Here is a 15,419-nt window from a genome sequence, read left to right as displayed (position 1 = left end):
TTGTTTGTTTTCCTGGCTATCCATGGCATCCTCAAAAGTCTTCTCCAGCACAAAAGTTCAAAAGCATCAATACTTTTTCTATCTTGCTTCTTCAAAGTCCTGCTTTCGCATCCATAGAGTGCCATGGGAAAAACCATTGTCCGAACTATTCTGATCTTTGTAGGTATAGATATGTCATGGCATCTAAATACTCTTTCCAAGGCCTTCACTGCAACCCTACCAAGTGATAGTCTGCTGCGTATTTCTTGACTGCTGGATCCTTCTGTTGATGGTCGATCCTAAAAGGCAGAAGCTATCCACCACTTCAATGTCTTCATTATGAATTTTGAGGCTGGTTGCTGTACCCATTGTCATTAGTTTAGTCTTCATTATATTTAGTTGTAGTCCCATTTTTCACTGTGCTCCTTGACTTTCACTGCTAGTGTTTGCAGATCATTCACTACCAGAGTAGTGTCATCAGCATAGCGCAGGTTATTGATGCTTCTTCCTCCAACTTTAAAACCATGCTCATCTTCTGTTTACTCACCCTCTATTATTTAGAACACGGCTGCTCAACTTCAGCCTCCTGCAGATGTTGGTCTACAATTCCCATAATTTAGAGAGGAGAGCTAGTCTTGTGGTAGCAAGCATGACTTGTCCCCTAAGCTAAGCAGGGTCCACCCTGGATGCATATGAATGGGAGACTTGATGTGTGAGCACTGTAAGATATTCCCGTCAGGGGATGGAGCCTCTCTGGGAAGAGCAGAAGGTTCTAAGTTCCCTCCCTGGCTGCTCCAAGATAGGGCTGAGAGAGATTCCTGCCTGCAACCTTGGAGAAGCTGTTGCCAGTCTATGTAGACAATACTGAGCTAGATGGACCTATGGTCTGACTCAGTATATGGCAGCTTCCTATGTTCCTATGTTGTTCCTGGTTATTGGCCACTGTGGCTGGGTAATATGGGAGTTGTAGTTCAAAAACAGCTGGCGGGGGGGGGGGAGGCTAAGTTGAGCAGGCCTGATTTAGAAGTTCCTGACAAGAATTCTTAGGTCAGGTTATCTCACAGCATTTTATCTGTCCTTAAATGGTTGATGGCTTAGTATTTTAGTATGCCTTTTAAACATTTCTTCCCACACCCTGGGTCTTGGCATATTTTCTTTTAAGGTTGGATATGGGAACTGACACAGGATATGCCTCTGCTATGGTTGGTTTTACACCTTTTCATTGAGCATAATTGTGTGCAAGAGGTGATGGTAGTGGTATTTTCTCTCCCTTCCTCTAAGTTACTCAGAGCAGCATACAAGGTGACTCCCTGTTGTTGTTCACACCAATCGTGTGCAGTAGGTTAGGCTGAGAGATGGTGACTTTCCCAAGGTGACCCAATGAACTTCATGGCTGAGGAGGGATTTCAGATCTCTTCAGTTAAAGCACAACACTCTAACTGCTTCACCATGCTGGCTTTTATGGGCTATAATCCCCATATATATGAAAAATAAACATATTTATCTGGAATTAGGGATAAGTGAACCCCCTCTTAAACATGTTATTAGTCTTAATTGTGATTGTGCTGAATGTACAGTGGAGTGGTGTACTTGGGAGAGATTGTTTCAAATCCTTACTTAGGCATAGATTTCACTTGCTCTTCATGAGCCCTTGATTCTCCCAACCAAGTCTGCCTCACTGGATAATTGTGAGGATGAAATTGAGTAAACCCCCATGTCTGCCACTCTGGAGCCCCTGTGGAAGAACTGCCCCCCACCCCAAGGTTGCTTTGAGTCTCATTTTATGCACAGTTTCAGTGACAGCTCTGCTTAGAAGTTGGATTAAAAATAGTTAACTTTACAAATAGATGGTGATACTAGGATATAAAAAATTGAAAGCTGTGCTAAAGTGCTGTGAAAACAAGAGATAGGAAGCACTTGTCGTCGTCGTCATCATCATCATTTTATTTTAAATAACTGTCCTACTTGAGTCTTCCCTCTGTGCTCATGTCTGCCCCTTGCAGTCTTAGCTTTAAGTGGAGAAATGTCTTTTTTGTTACTTCAGTTGGATGGATTGGCAGTAATTTATTTTATTGGTTAGAGTTGTGTACTACCTTTCAGGCCAAAACTTCCCAAAGTGGTTTATATATGATTATACAAACAAAATAACCAGTTCACATCTGGCAATGAACATTTTGAAGCTGCAACAATTTGTTATAAAGCAACTTGAATTGCTCATTGTATGACTTCAAAGCCCATATTTTAGCCATGAAATATGGTATAGGGAGAATGTGTAGATTTCATAATGATAAACAACCTCAAAATATCTAGGACTCTTGCATTCTTGTCAGTGCAAGTTCTGAGCAAGTGAGGCTCTTCTCCATAAACAATTATTGCTGTCACAAACAAATACTCATCATTTGTTCAGAGTTTTGGTTGGATGAAAATGATGTTTTAGTTGAAAAATCTGCAATCTCTGCCTTGGTGTGTTTCAACAAGCATGTCTGTCTGTGCTGAGACCCCAGTAGAGAAGGAATAACAGTACAGTTTTGTCAGCTTAAGTGATAATGAATTCAGCAAGTAAGTTATCCCCTTAAAATAAGGCAGATGCATGCTACAGAAAAATGGAACTACCAAAGTAATAGTCTTCCAACTCTGCTTGATGCCAAACACCATGTGGTCTTTGTGCCAAGTTTGAGGAGCTAGTTCAGCAGCATGGCAAAATAGTACAGTCATGGGGAGCATACACCAGCAGGATGCTTTGGAACCTGCTGAGACAGCCAAGTGGCTCATTTGAAGGGCACACCAGAAGATTTGTGTGCTTTGCCTCTCTTTTTCCCCATAATGCATTGTAAAGCAATTTCTGCTAAGAGAATGGCATATTCTAGTTTCTCTGCATGTTTGCATGAACTCCTGGTTTAGATTTTAGACAGAGAAGGAGAGCAATTGGCTCATACTTAAGGTATGTGCATGAATAATTATTCCACTGAAATAGGGTGAGGTTATTCCTATACAATAAGAGCCACCACTTCCAACTTCCAGAAGTGCACCTAGGTAATTTTGGAGCCTAGACTTATAGACCTTTGGAGGCCCCCTGCCTGCTGGAGGGCCACCCTCCACCACTGCAAGTTAAGCATCACCCCACTACACACACATATACTGTGAAACATGTGTATGTCCCCCCTCGCCACTCCATCTCTAAAGCACCTGATACAGGTCATAATCACATTCAGTTGCCGGGTACAGTGTGGGCCAGCAGCGACAATGCCATCCAGGACAGACTACAGAAGGTTTGGAAGTCCAGGGGGTGTGGAGGCCCTGGACCTTGGCCCTGAAGTCCAGGGTAAGAACACCACTGAGATTACCAGCAGCAGGCAGGAGGGGTGATGCCTGAAGCACTGGTACACACACCAACTGAGGCTGTTGCCCCATGGACAGCCACCTCACTGTATGTGCAACTGGAAAATGTGCTTCTTCCTCCCCTGTTTAACCCAGCTTCCCCTTCCCTCCCTTGTTTCCTCCCTGTTATCTAAATTGTAAGCTCTTTGGGACAGGGTCCTGCCCTCTCTTTCTTTGTAAAGCACCATGTCCATGGAGTCACTAATAAAGAAATATTTACAAGGCAAGGACAGCACACCAGCAGCACCAGGGAGACCCATGCTCAGCCCTAGAAGGCGCCAGCACAACCTGGTGTGCCTTTCCCAGCTCACAACAAATCAAATTGCAAAGCAACCAAGACAGCTGGCAAGTTCTTGCTTTCCCCAAAGTTCCACTGGACTCTGAACCCTGAAGGAGAAAGGAGCAGTTTCTCTCAAACACACACCCCAGGATTAAAGACAACCACTGCCCCTTTGTGGTCTCCCCATATTAATCTCCTGAGTGACTGAAATGGTTGGGGAGAATGAGTCTTTTGCTGGCTTTTCAGAAACTCAAGTTCCCTTTACCTGAATTTCCCCATCCAGTTTCTTCACCCTAGAACAGGACTGCACCACCTCGGTTCTCCAGCTGTTATTGGACTCTAATACCCATCATCCTCAGCCACAATGGCCAATAGTAAGGAATGATGGGAGTTGTAAGCTACCATCTCCAGTGGGGCTGGAGTTACAGAGCTGCTCAACTTTGGCCCTCCAGTTGTTTTTTGACTACAACTCCCATAATCCCCACCCATAGTGGCCTATAGTCAAGGATAATGGGAGTTGTAGGCCAACATCTGCATGAGGGACAAAGTTGAGCAGCCCTGATCTAAAATTAACATTCCACACACACACCCCATACACACTCCAAGTTGCAAAATCCCCTCCCTTTCCCCCCCTGCCCACACCAACTCATAAAAGGGGTGTTTTGCATCCCGGCCCCTTCCCGAGGTGCTCACCAGATCAGCCAGCCTGCTCAGCGGGAGAGCAAGAGAGAAGTCACCAGCCCAGGTCACCAGCCCAGCCCGGGGCATGAGCCACAACCCAGGGCACGAGCCACAACCATCAGAAAAAGGGCAGGTTAGTAGTCAGATGCAGGCGAGGGGATCTAGTTGGGCTGGGATTGGCCAAGAAGGGAATGAAGGGCAGAATTTGCCTGAAAGGTGGCGATGTAAAGGAAAAGTGAAAGAGACTTGTTCTCTCTGGATGGAGGAAAGCAAATGAGCTGGAAGAGTGGGGGAGTGGAAGGGCGGCAGCAGTGCTAGTGATTAATGCTGTTCACCACGGAGGGTGGACCTTTAAAAAGGATCCTCATCTTTCGAAGAACTGGAGTCCAGGATGGCCTTGGCTGGGCAAGGAGGGGCTGTGTCAGAGCTGTTAGCTGCCTGGCACATACAGAATAGTAGCACACTGATGCTGGTCTCAGATCCACATCATGGAGGGAGTGTCAGAGGCCCCTGCTAGGCAGTGGAGGACTGGGCCAGATCCCCGTGGCCTGGTCCTAAGAGCTCCTCTGCCAACTTCCCTGTATTTACAAAACACCTTTAAAAAAACCACCAAAAAAACACCTTTCTTCCAATACTCTCAGTAGGGCGAGGATCCAACAAATAGGTATAAGTATGGTCAGGGAATTCAGTGGTGTCAGTAGCAAGGCTTACCCTGCTATCCAGAAGACAGCTGAGAATGCTCAGTTGGTACAAACATGTTGGCAGTAGGCGTATGTCCTAGGGTTGCGCAGTACAGCTTCAGGGCATGCTGAGCTACATTCAAGAAAATACATTCTCATCTACTTGCTTATAATTTGGGGCTTACTAAAGGTACTAAAACAATCAAATGTGGTAGCCAAGTGACACTAGGATCATAAAATGCTGAAATCCCAAGAACGAAGGAAAATAACGTTGGGGATGTCAAAATGTGTGCTTCCTCTTCTCTCCCCATCCTCTTTTTATAAGACAAGCGCTGAAGCTTTGGCAAGGTTAATAGAAAAGAGTATTGCATCACATCTGAGAGAGCTCTTTGCCTGGCCTGCTGACAACAAATGCATGTAAAAATAAATCATTGCTTGAGCTTTTAATAAACTCCCACATTTGTTTTGTTTTCTGTTCTGTAGAAACAAGGCAATCTAGTTATTAATCATCATGCCTGCACAGAGCAAGACTGACTTGGCCAACGGTCAGGACATTACACAGCTTCAGAAGGTCATATGGGATGTGTTGAGGGATACCCGGTGTCACTGAAATCAAAATTGTAAATCATGATTAGATTCTTACTTTCCCTTGGGAAATGTGGCTCATATTGCTGGTGGCAATACAGTGCTTTCTCCCCATGGAGAAGAGAGAGTTTAAAATGATCTTCAGAACTGGATGAATTATAGACCTTGCCTTCTCAGAAAAAAAATACATATTCCATAATAAAGTAGTCTGTGGAATATCTATGGAATATCCGGCAGATCTCGTGTGCCCCATCTCCCCCAAGTCTAAGCACGATCAAAATGGCTCCAATAAGAATAAGAAGGCACTTATTCTTCTCTAATTTGCTTACTGTATGAAAATATTGTTGGCAATCTGTCTGTTCAGTGATAGCCTCCGTAAGTGGTGATCCCTGGGTGTTTGATGTGTAAAATAAACAATTAAGCTGCTGTATACAAACTGTTTCATCATTATAGTAACAACTGAGTGGTGACTATTTTAGCAGTCTTGGGCCTCTTTCTAATTGGTGTAATCTTAAATACATCAAACCACAGTGGGGATTTAGTCACTTGGTTTTCTTTATCATTTTTTATTATTATTTGCTACATTTTATACCACCTTTCTGCCTTAACAAAGCCACCCAAAGTAATTTACCAAATTAAAACAAGGAAATTACAGAAGGTTAATAAAACATTGTCTCAGGCTATTGGTCTTTTCAGGAGCTGAGGACAAGAGCTCCCTGGCCTGGGCGCCTCCTTTCTTGCCTTCCTCTCAGGGCAAACTGGTCTTTCCGTCCTCTTGGGGAGGGCTGCCCCAACAGTCCTCATAGGCCAGAGCTGGTCTCTTCCTTTCACAAGTCCATGAAAATAAGTGCTATTGATTATTTAGTTGTGATGCAAGTCTTAAACAGGACTGTGCTGAATGTTTGTGAGGTTTGTTTTCCACAGGTTATAGATTTGATGGGAGGGAGAAATGTTCATCAAAAGAAAAGAACCTAGCTAGGAAATCATTGCTTTCCACTGTGAAATCACAATTCCTTCTCCTTTCTTGGCAAAGCATCTGCTTAATGGGAAGGAAAGTGGGAAGAGAGTGGGAAGCATCCCACTGAGCATTGTTCTGTCTCAGTTAAGGTGCCCCTAAAAGGGGGGGAATTCACAGGGATGAAGTGTTTGGTTAAAGCTAGCTTGGTGCTAGCTATTCAGCTTGGTGCTAGCTATTCGTAAAATCATGAGTTATTTAAAATATGACTTAAATGTGTTGGAAGCAGATGGGTAATTTGGACCATGCCTTGGCTGAACAAGTATGAGAGATTTGAATTAGAAAATGCAACTGTAGATAAACACACAAACAATTAACTTTGGATGCAGCATCTGCGCCAGCTTTACCACATGGTAAGTTGGCACCTGCTGTAGGCACACTCCTCAAAAGCAGGAGAAGACTTTACCTTTCCAGCATCATCATTGGTTCTGTATAGACATCACTGAAATAGATGCATCACTAGTTTGATAAAGCAACTTCATATTTTCATATGATTACTTTCTTTTTTGTTAACTATTAGAATAATACACCAGAATCAAATAGCGTTTAAAAATACCACCAATTAAACGTTTAGAAGAACTACCAATTAGTGCTTGCCTTCAGTGAGTAAAGCTTGTCTCATAGATTGACTAAAGCTTTAGTTTCTTGTTTGAACAATTAAAGCTTTCCGTTAAATTTAATACTCTAAATTAGTTCAAAGAGACATTCCTGTTCCTTGCTCTTGAGACTTTGAGGTGGGTGAAATTTTCTGCATTGAACTCAAACTAATTAGCATAAATCCACATTTTGCTGAGCTTCAGTGTAAATATAGGGTTATGCCAAATTACCTTGAATAAAGTGAAAATTCAGAAATGGGGTGAACAACCCAAGTATGCTTAACTTAATTATACAGCAGCAAGATGAACTATGGATATGAATAAGTGAATGGTTCATGAATGGGTTATATCAAATCTCAACAGTAAGCATAGCTTCTACTTTTGCCATCACCTTCTTCTTAGATCATTTGCCTTTGTAATGTGTGACAACCGGTAAGTATTTTTATACACGATATGTGGCTTGGTGCACATGGGAAACAGCAACCCAGTTTGCCAACACACTTTAAAAACATTCTAGTAGACCTAATGATGAGTGCAGATACTCAACTATGTTAGGATGTGCTGAAGTGTTAATTTGTGCTGGATTCTTGTCCTATGTCATACCATCATGACTTCATTGGAAGTCTATGGCAAATAATTCCCTAGTGCCTTATATTAGGGCATAAGAAGTGAAGGCGTGGTGATTAAGTTGGGACTGTTTCCACAGCTGTCTCCACAGTATTTGGGGATAGTGCTTGTACACATTAGTATTTTCTGTGCATCAGTTCTTCAACCACCATGCTCCTTCACTTCATGTTCCTGATTAGCTTGACCAGCCAATTACATGCAACAGAAGGTGTGTGTGTGTGTGTGTGTGAGTGTGTGTGTGTGTGTGTGTGAGAGAGAGAGAGAGAGAGAGAGAGAGAGAGAGAGTTATATAGCACCCAATCCTCATGGTAAATACTGATCATTATGTACTAAAATAGTTCTGTAAATGGATCCAGTGTTTTAAAAAATGTGTTATTTGAGATAAATAATAATAATTTGCCAGTGAAGAAATGTGCAGTGCATCATTGCCATTCTGTGAGTGTATGCATGCACATCTTTTGAACATACAATCCTGTTGCACTTCTTTTCACATAATACCTTTAGAAAATGTCTTTGTAAAACTGGAGTCCTCATAATATGTTTGTACCTTTTCACTTTTAAGTGATACCTATCTCCCAGAAAAATAGCCTGACATGCAGGTCTCACTGTTTAAGATATGAATAGCATAGAGTGTTGTTGCTATGTTTGGTCCCTTAGTGAATGCCCAAATGGATACAGGAATATACATTACTGGGCCGAACTTTATATCTGAGATTAGGTGAGTTTTGGAATGCCACATGGCTTTGTTTATACACTGAAATAGCTACATTCATTGTGTGGCTGCCTATTAGATTGGATGATATAGCTTGGGTTGTCACATAACACAAATGTGTTAATGCCAAAACAGAAGCAAAATATGCAGAATAATCTAATTTGGTCCACTCAAATCATTCTTTTATTATTGATAAAATGGTAGTTTTGAATCACCACAGACTAAATGTGGGGATGAAAAAAGCTAGTGTATCACAATCCTCTTCCCCACAGCAAGACCATCCTTCTGCCATGTCTTGTAGGGCCAGGCAATGCTTGTCATTGTGAGGACTCACCAGGGGAGCTAGGCAGAAATCGAGGTCAGGTTACCAGCCAGGGTCAGAAGCTGACAGGCTGGGTCCACACAGGAGGAATGGGAAATCAGGTCTAGTCAAAACCATGGTCAGGAGCCAGATCATCAGGTGTACATGGAATCTGGAGGCAGGTCAAGTCAGTCACAGCTGGGTCAGAAGCCAGGAGATCAGGTCTACCCAAGAGCAGAGCAAGGACTAGGCTACAAGCTTGGGCAATTATGTTGCTGCAGCAAACTGAGCCCTTTTCAAGGGAAGTGAATCCTGGCCACACCCCTTGGTCTGGAGTGTGGCAGTCTTAAAGTGGCAGTGCCTTATTCTTCAGTCTCAGCAATTATTCCTGAAAAATGGCTTTGGCCAGAAAAAAAGTCTTCAAAATCCTGTCATCATCACCAGCATCAGTGATGTGAACATGAGTTAATTTGATCAGCCTTTTCTTAGACTCAAAGCACTTCTTTAACTTCAGAATAGTTCTTATTTGAGGACATCACTGCATTTATCTGCTCTGTGCAAAGGAATGAGGGCGCAGCTTGACTGATTCCACTTTGGGTTTTATATGTGCTTTATGGACATCTGGACACACATGCACTATTTAAAATGCTTAACCAGGCATTAAAATACTTTGTAGAAAGTACAGGCAGACATTTTAGTGACTGGCAATATTTTTCCTTGCAGGATCCAAAGTTACGCGAACATCTTGATGGAGGCAACGTAGGAGGAAGACTGGAAAACCGAATGCTTACAATTGTGTATGGCCCTGACCTGGTCAATATATCATACTTGAACTTAGTAGCAGCTCAGGAAGACATTGCAAAGGTATGACACAGTGCGAAATGTAATAATGAAGCTGGAAAGGGGTCAATTAAAGTATCTTCTTAGATTAAATTGTGGCTGGAGACTATTAGGTACAAGGATAAGACTGGTGAGCAGTATCTGGTAATCCTTTTCAGAAAAAATAATCTTACTGTGTACAATAGAATCCAAGAATTCTGGATAGTTTGTAAAAATAAAAAAGGTGTTGTCTTCCAAGACATTTTCAAAGGATGCATAAGACTGCCAGTAAAAAGACAAGTGTTCTTCTGCTTCGTTATGAGAATGGGTTGTCTGGTTGAAACTCTGAGGAAGTGATGAGTCAAGGCACACTATGGTCTAGATGTGAAAATAATGAAACACATTTCAGAATGTATTAAACTGTGTTTTAGTCTTTGTCTAATCTGTGTTTTAGTATTTGTATCACTAGAATTCTTAAGCAATACAGATAGATGATAGCAAATAGACGTGTCTCATGGCCCTGAGTTTTTTTCTTGATTTGCAGTAATGAGCATGGGACACTATTATCAAACAACGTATAGGTTAATTTGTCACATGCAAAGAATGATCGCTAGTGTCTGAATGTACTTTTAGAGTAAGTGAATGGAGTGTGTGTGTTTGTGTACTCATGAAAGTACACACGGTAAAAATATGCATGCACAAAAGTATTCACATTAAAATATGTGCCCACTAAGACACTCTCACATGCCCAAGATTGATTTAAGTGTGTGGAAGAGGAATGGAACTCACAGGGTCTAGTATTCGCTCCCATATGTGCACCGTGCTGACTACTTGTCTTCTCCACTTAATTTCTTGGCTGCCACTGCACATTCCCTTCCCATTAGAGGTTGCTTATTGAGTGGGTCCCAAGCATGCAGTGTCTTGGATTACTTTGAGGTACTAACTGATGAACAGTTGTGAGGTGGTATTGTTAAAAATACCTTAACCATTTTGAGGTACACATCTTGTTCCCTCATGGGAAAGGACACATATTTCCAAGTTGACTAATTTTTATAAGCAGGATCTTCAACTACATGTGTGCTATAGGTTTCTAGCTCATGGGAAAATAACATGTGCATTTAGGTACTCTTGCAAGTGAATGAGTGAAGTCCCAGTGCCCATGTGCTGGTATCCAGTTCCATTTTTTAAAAAAATCAGGGCTGGGGGCCATATCCCATTGCCTTATGATGTAGCTGTATAAAAGAATTGGTCTTTTAGCACTGAAGCTACTAGGGCAGAATATGAATGTGAGAATATTTGTGTGTGGTCCTTATGAAATAAGTAATAATAATCCATTATGCTAAACTTGGGTGTATGTCTGTTAGCTCTTTAGCATAAATAGAGTTGAGCAAAGAAAACTACAGTGATATAATTAAAAAGCAGGATAATAGTGGTGATATGTTACTCTTCTTAATCATCTAGATTTCATGTACCTTTTGACCTATCATAAAGTGATATCATAAAGTGAGCAACTTGTTGATTGTGGCAAAACTGTAGCTGATCTCCATGAACACAAAGTTTGAGTTCGTATGGCCTTATGCTGGACCATGCCTGCCAAGAGTGACAGCCAAACAATTCAAGTTCATTTATAGCTTTTGTTTCATGCATTAGATCTTTGCTCTGAAATGTATTCAAGAATTGCTGATGTGCTGTGTTCCAAACAGTTCTTCATAGAGCACAGAATGTTGAGAGAACATAAATGGTGTTCGGCTGTTGGCTTGAGCAGCTGAGGTAAATTTTCACTGGAATTATAGCATGGAAGCAAAGGTTTAACCCTTCTTCCTACATGGTGGTCCCAATATCTCTTTTCTTGTCTATCTATTTTTTTTTTTAATTTGTGGACCACCACAAACTTCTGTCTCTGGGCAGTTTACAACAACATCAAACAGATTAAAAGTGAAGACCTTAAAACAATCTAAAACAGTCCAGTTAAAAGCTCTGGTGGAAAAAAAATAGACTTTTTAGAAGTTTTCAGAAATGAGGAGGCTCTTATTTCAGTATTCCAGAGTCTTGGGGCACCACAGAGAAGGCCCATCCCTGTGTAGCCACCAGATGGGCCGGTGGCGAGTTCAAACAAACCTCTCCAGATGATGTCAATGGGCAGTGGGGCTCATGGCAAAGAAGACATTCTCTTAAATACCCAGGACCTAAGGTGTTTAGGGCTTTAGAGGTTATAATCAGCACCTTGTACTTTGCCTGGAAACATATTGGTAGTCAGTGTAGTTTTTTTAGGATAGGAGTAATATGATCTCTCTGAGATTACCCGGAGACCAACCTGGCTGCCATATTCTGTACCATCTGCAGTTTCCAGACTACATACAAAGGCAGCCCCACATAGGGCACATTGCAGTAGGCAAGTATGGAGGTTACCAGCATATGTATCACTGTTCTGAGGTAGTTTATCTCAAGAAACGGACACAGCTGTCATTTTAACTGAAGATGATAGAAAGCACCTCTGGCCACCGCCTCAACCTGAGATATCACAGAGAGGTTTGGATCCAGAAGCACTCCCAGACTGTGTACCTGTTCATTCTGAGGAAGTGTAACCCCATTCAGGACTGGCAGATTAAAATTGTCTCCGGAGTTCAGACCCTGCACAAAAGTACCTCCATCTTACCTGGATTCAGTTTCAGTTTGTTACCCCTCATCCAACCCTTTACTGCCTGCAGGAAGGCATTAAGGGAGATTATGCCTTCTCTTGATGATGTTGACCTGGAGTAATAGATTTGGGTGTCATCAGCACACTGATAACGCCCTGCACCAAATCTCCTCATGATCTCTCCCAGTGGTTTCATTTAGAAGAACAACAGTCTTCAGGGGACACCATCTGGAATCTGCACGAGAGGTAGGAGCAGAACCACTGCAAAGCAGTGCCTCCCACCCCCAACCCCCTCAGACGCTATACATTCCTGAGTCACTCAGACAAATTGGTCCCAAAGTAAACATTTAAGTCCCCTACCCTCACAAGCCTGGGGGGACTCCGAAGCCAAGCCCAAGCCCAAGTCCGTCAGCTCAGTTAGGGACCCCGTTGGAGAGAGGGGTGATCGGTACACTAACATAAGTTCTACTCTCTCCCTGGTCTTCATACTTAAGTACATCCATTCAATATGGTCAGACACTTTGACAGGAATCCTGGTAAGGAAGATATTGTCCTTACAGACCACAGAAGCTGGAACCCAGACTGGGCCACCAGCCTCCTGCAACCAAGTCTCTGTAATACATAACAGGTCGGCCCTGGTTGGTATTACAGTATGGATTGGGGCTCCCCAGCGCTTATATTTGTATCCATTTTTTCCCAAAGCTGTTAAGATGATGATGAATCTGTCATCACATCTCGTTTGACCTTTGGAGGCAGAACTGCACATGCTAGCTGAACATAAAACTAATTGGATTGTACTACATAGAGGTGAATTGTTTAAATATTTAAAATATATCTGGTGGGTTTAAACTGTTTTCTAACTTGCCCTTCTAAGATTGGTTTTAACTAAATCTTGTTTTGAGTTAATTTCTATTTATTTTATTTTATATTGTATCTGTTGTCCTGATTTTGTGAACCATCCTGAGCTGTAGTGTGCTGGAGGGGCAGGGCTTTAAATAAATAAATAAAATAGATAAATAAATAATCATTAACGCCCATGATTCTCCTAGCATAGTTAACTATCTGAGATTATCAACTGATAGTTTGGCAACCCCAGGTAATCTGAGACAGCTGGTAGGCTGGAAAGCAAATGGAAGGAAGAGATAAAGGTAGGAGGATTTTGCTTGCTTATCAATTGCTGCTTTTTCTGTTTGAACTATTGGATTTGTAGCTAGGGATAAAAACTGATTCCAGATTAGCTGGGGAGTGCGTTGTGGCATTTCCTCCCATAGAGGAGCGAGCAAGCAGCTTGCCCTCTGTGCCAACCTTTCAAAGCCATTTATCTCATCCCTGCTTCCCCTTGGGAACAATTGTATGGGTGAGGCTTGATACGTTTCTTAGGCATAACTGGCATCTAGGTGCTCTGCAAGTGGCCTCCTTGCTCAAACTGTTTGACTTGACACACAAATTAGGCTTTTAAAAAAACTATATTGCACCTATCAGTTGTGTGTGTGTGTGTGTGTGTGTGTGTGTGTGTGTGTGTGTGTGTCTGTGTGTGTATTAGCTGTAGTAAAGTAACTACAGTTAGCTTAAGCTCCTTTGAAAAGTAATAAGGTTTACACAGGCAGAACAGCTTGAAGATCACTTTGAAGAAGAAAAAGAAGCAAAATCATTATTTTCTGGTGGTTTGCTTCTGAAGTTCAGGCTGTTAATAATTCACTTCAGAGCATTATCCCTTCCCAAGTCTTTCACTGGCCGTTCTGTTGAGGGAGTGCAGTGTGCTTTCTAGGCTTGGGATAAAATTAATGAGGAAGCGAGCCTTGAAGTTATACAGTTAGCACTGACCTTGCTTGTAGTGCACAAAACAAAAGGAGAATTAAGACAGAATGCACTGTTTCACTTGTGACAAAATAATTTCAGCGTTGCATTCCAGTGCATTGAAAGGGGCAATCTTGTTTGTAAAGGTCATCCATTTCCAATTTTAAACTTCCCTAGAAAAGTTGAGTCACCTTAAGTAGTGCAGTGGGAAAATGCTTGACTAACAAGCAGAAGGGTTGCTGGTTCAAATCCCCACTGGTACTATATCGGGCAGCAGCAACATAGGAAGATGCTGAAAGGCATCATCTCATACTGTGCGGGAGGAGGCAATGGTAAGCCCCTCCTGTATTCTACCAAAGAAAACCACAGGGCTCTGTGGGCACCAGAAGTTGAAATCGACCTGACAGCACACTTTACCTTTAGAAAAAAAGTTGATCAGTATGCCCTAACTCAGGGGTGGGGAACCTTGGCACTCCAGCTGTTGTTGAACTACAACTCCCATCATCCCCAGCCACAATTGTGGCTGGGGATGATGGGAGTTGTAGTTCAACAACAGCTGGAGTGCCAAGGTTCCCCACCCCTGCCCTAACTAGTAATTAGAGAATAATGAGCAGTGACTATGTAAGTAGAACTAGTTTGGGATGTGCAAGTCTTAGACCAGGTTTGGGGAAAGGGTAGATTGAGTCACTGCATGTCAGCCCCCCCCCTTTCTAGAGGAAAACTTGTAACATGAGCACAATGACGTATAACATGGGTTTTTATGAGCTACCTAGCAGAATGAGGTAAACTAGGAAGGTCTATGGTGAAAATTAAGTAATATGCTATTAGTAAGCTAATTCAAGAAGGCGAGGGTGGTGCTCCCATGAGACCAAGTGAGGTGATGGCCTCAGGTGGTGAGTGTGCCATGGGGCAGTGAAAGTGCCCTCCCAGGCATCACCCCCCCCCGCCTGCCTCCCGCACCTCAGCTCTTCCGCTGACTTCCATCTCTTGCCTCCCCCCTCCCCACTGGCCCTGTCCGGGCCACCCAACTTACTGTCCTGCTGGAAGCTAAGTGCTGATCTGCTGGAAGCTAAGTGCTTCTTCTCGTAGCTGGCCTCTTTGGTGGCACACTCTGTCCTCCACCCAGTGCTGCTGCCTGCTGTAGCAGGCAGTGGGCATCCACCTTGACTGGTTGGTCTGTCTCTGTGCTGCTACTCCAGCTGGGGCACTCTCCCTTTCCCCTCTCTAGCTTTTTTTCACCCAGCTTTTCTACTTTTTTTTCTCCATTTGGGGGAGAAATTTAAGCCAGACGGGTTTGGTGGAAAGTGCGGGGTGAGGAGAGGAGTGCCCAT

General features: G+C 42.8%; 1 protein-coding gene across 25 annotated transcripts in view; it reads left to right on the top strand.

The window, feature by feature from the left end:
• Window positions 1-15,419, top strand: part of PLCB1 (phospholipase C beta 1) — an 807,198-nt gene that overhangs the window by 487,019 nt on the left and 304,760 nt on the right. For all 25 annotated transcript variants that reach the window (XR_008313428.1, XM_053284740.1, XM_053284741.1 and 22 more), the window contains one exon: window positions 9,558-9,698. Coding sequence is in view for 24 of the 25 variants with exons in the window: in XM_053284740.1 (XP_053140715.1) it covers window positions 9,558-9,698 (141 nt within the window). In the remaining variant the exon portion in view is untranslated. The remainder of the gene's footprint in view (window positions 1-9,557; window positions 9,699-15,419) is intronic.

Source organism: Hemicordylus capensis, chromosome 1, assembly GCF_027244095.1.
Source record: "Hemicordylus capensis ecotype Gifberg chromosome 1, rHemCap1.1.pri, whole genome shotgun sequence".
In the NCBI taxonomy this organism is placed as follows: Eukaryota; Metazoa; Chordata; class Lepidosauria; order Squamata; family Cordylidae; genus Hemicordylus; species Hemicordylus capensis.
The sequence above is the reverse complement of the archived record's forward strand: the minus strand, read 5'-3'. Positions and strand labels throughout refer to the sequence as shown.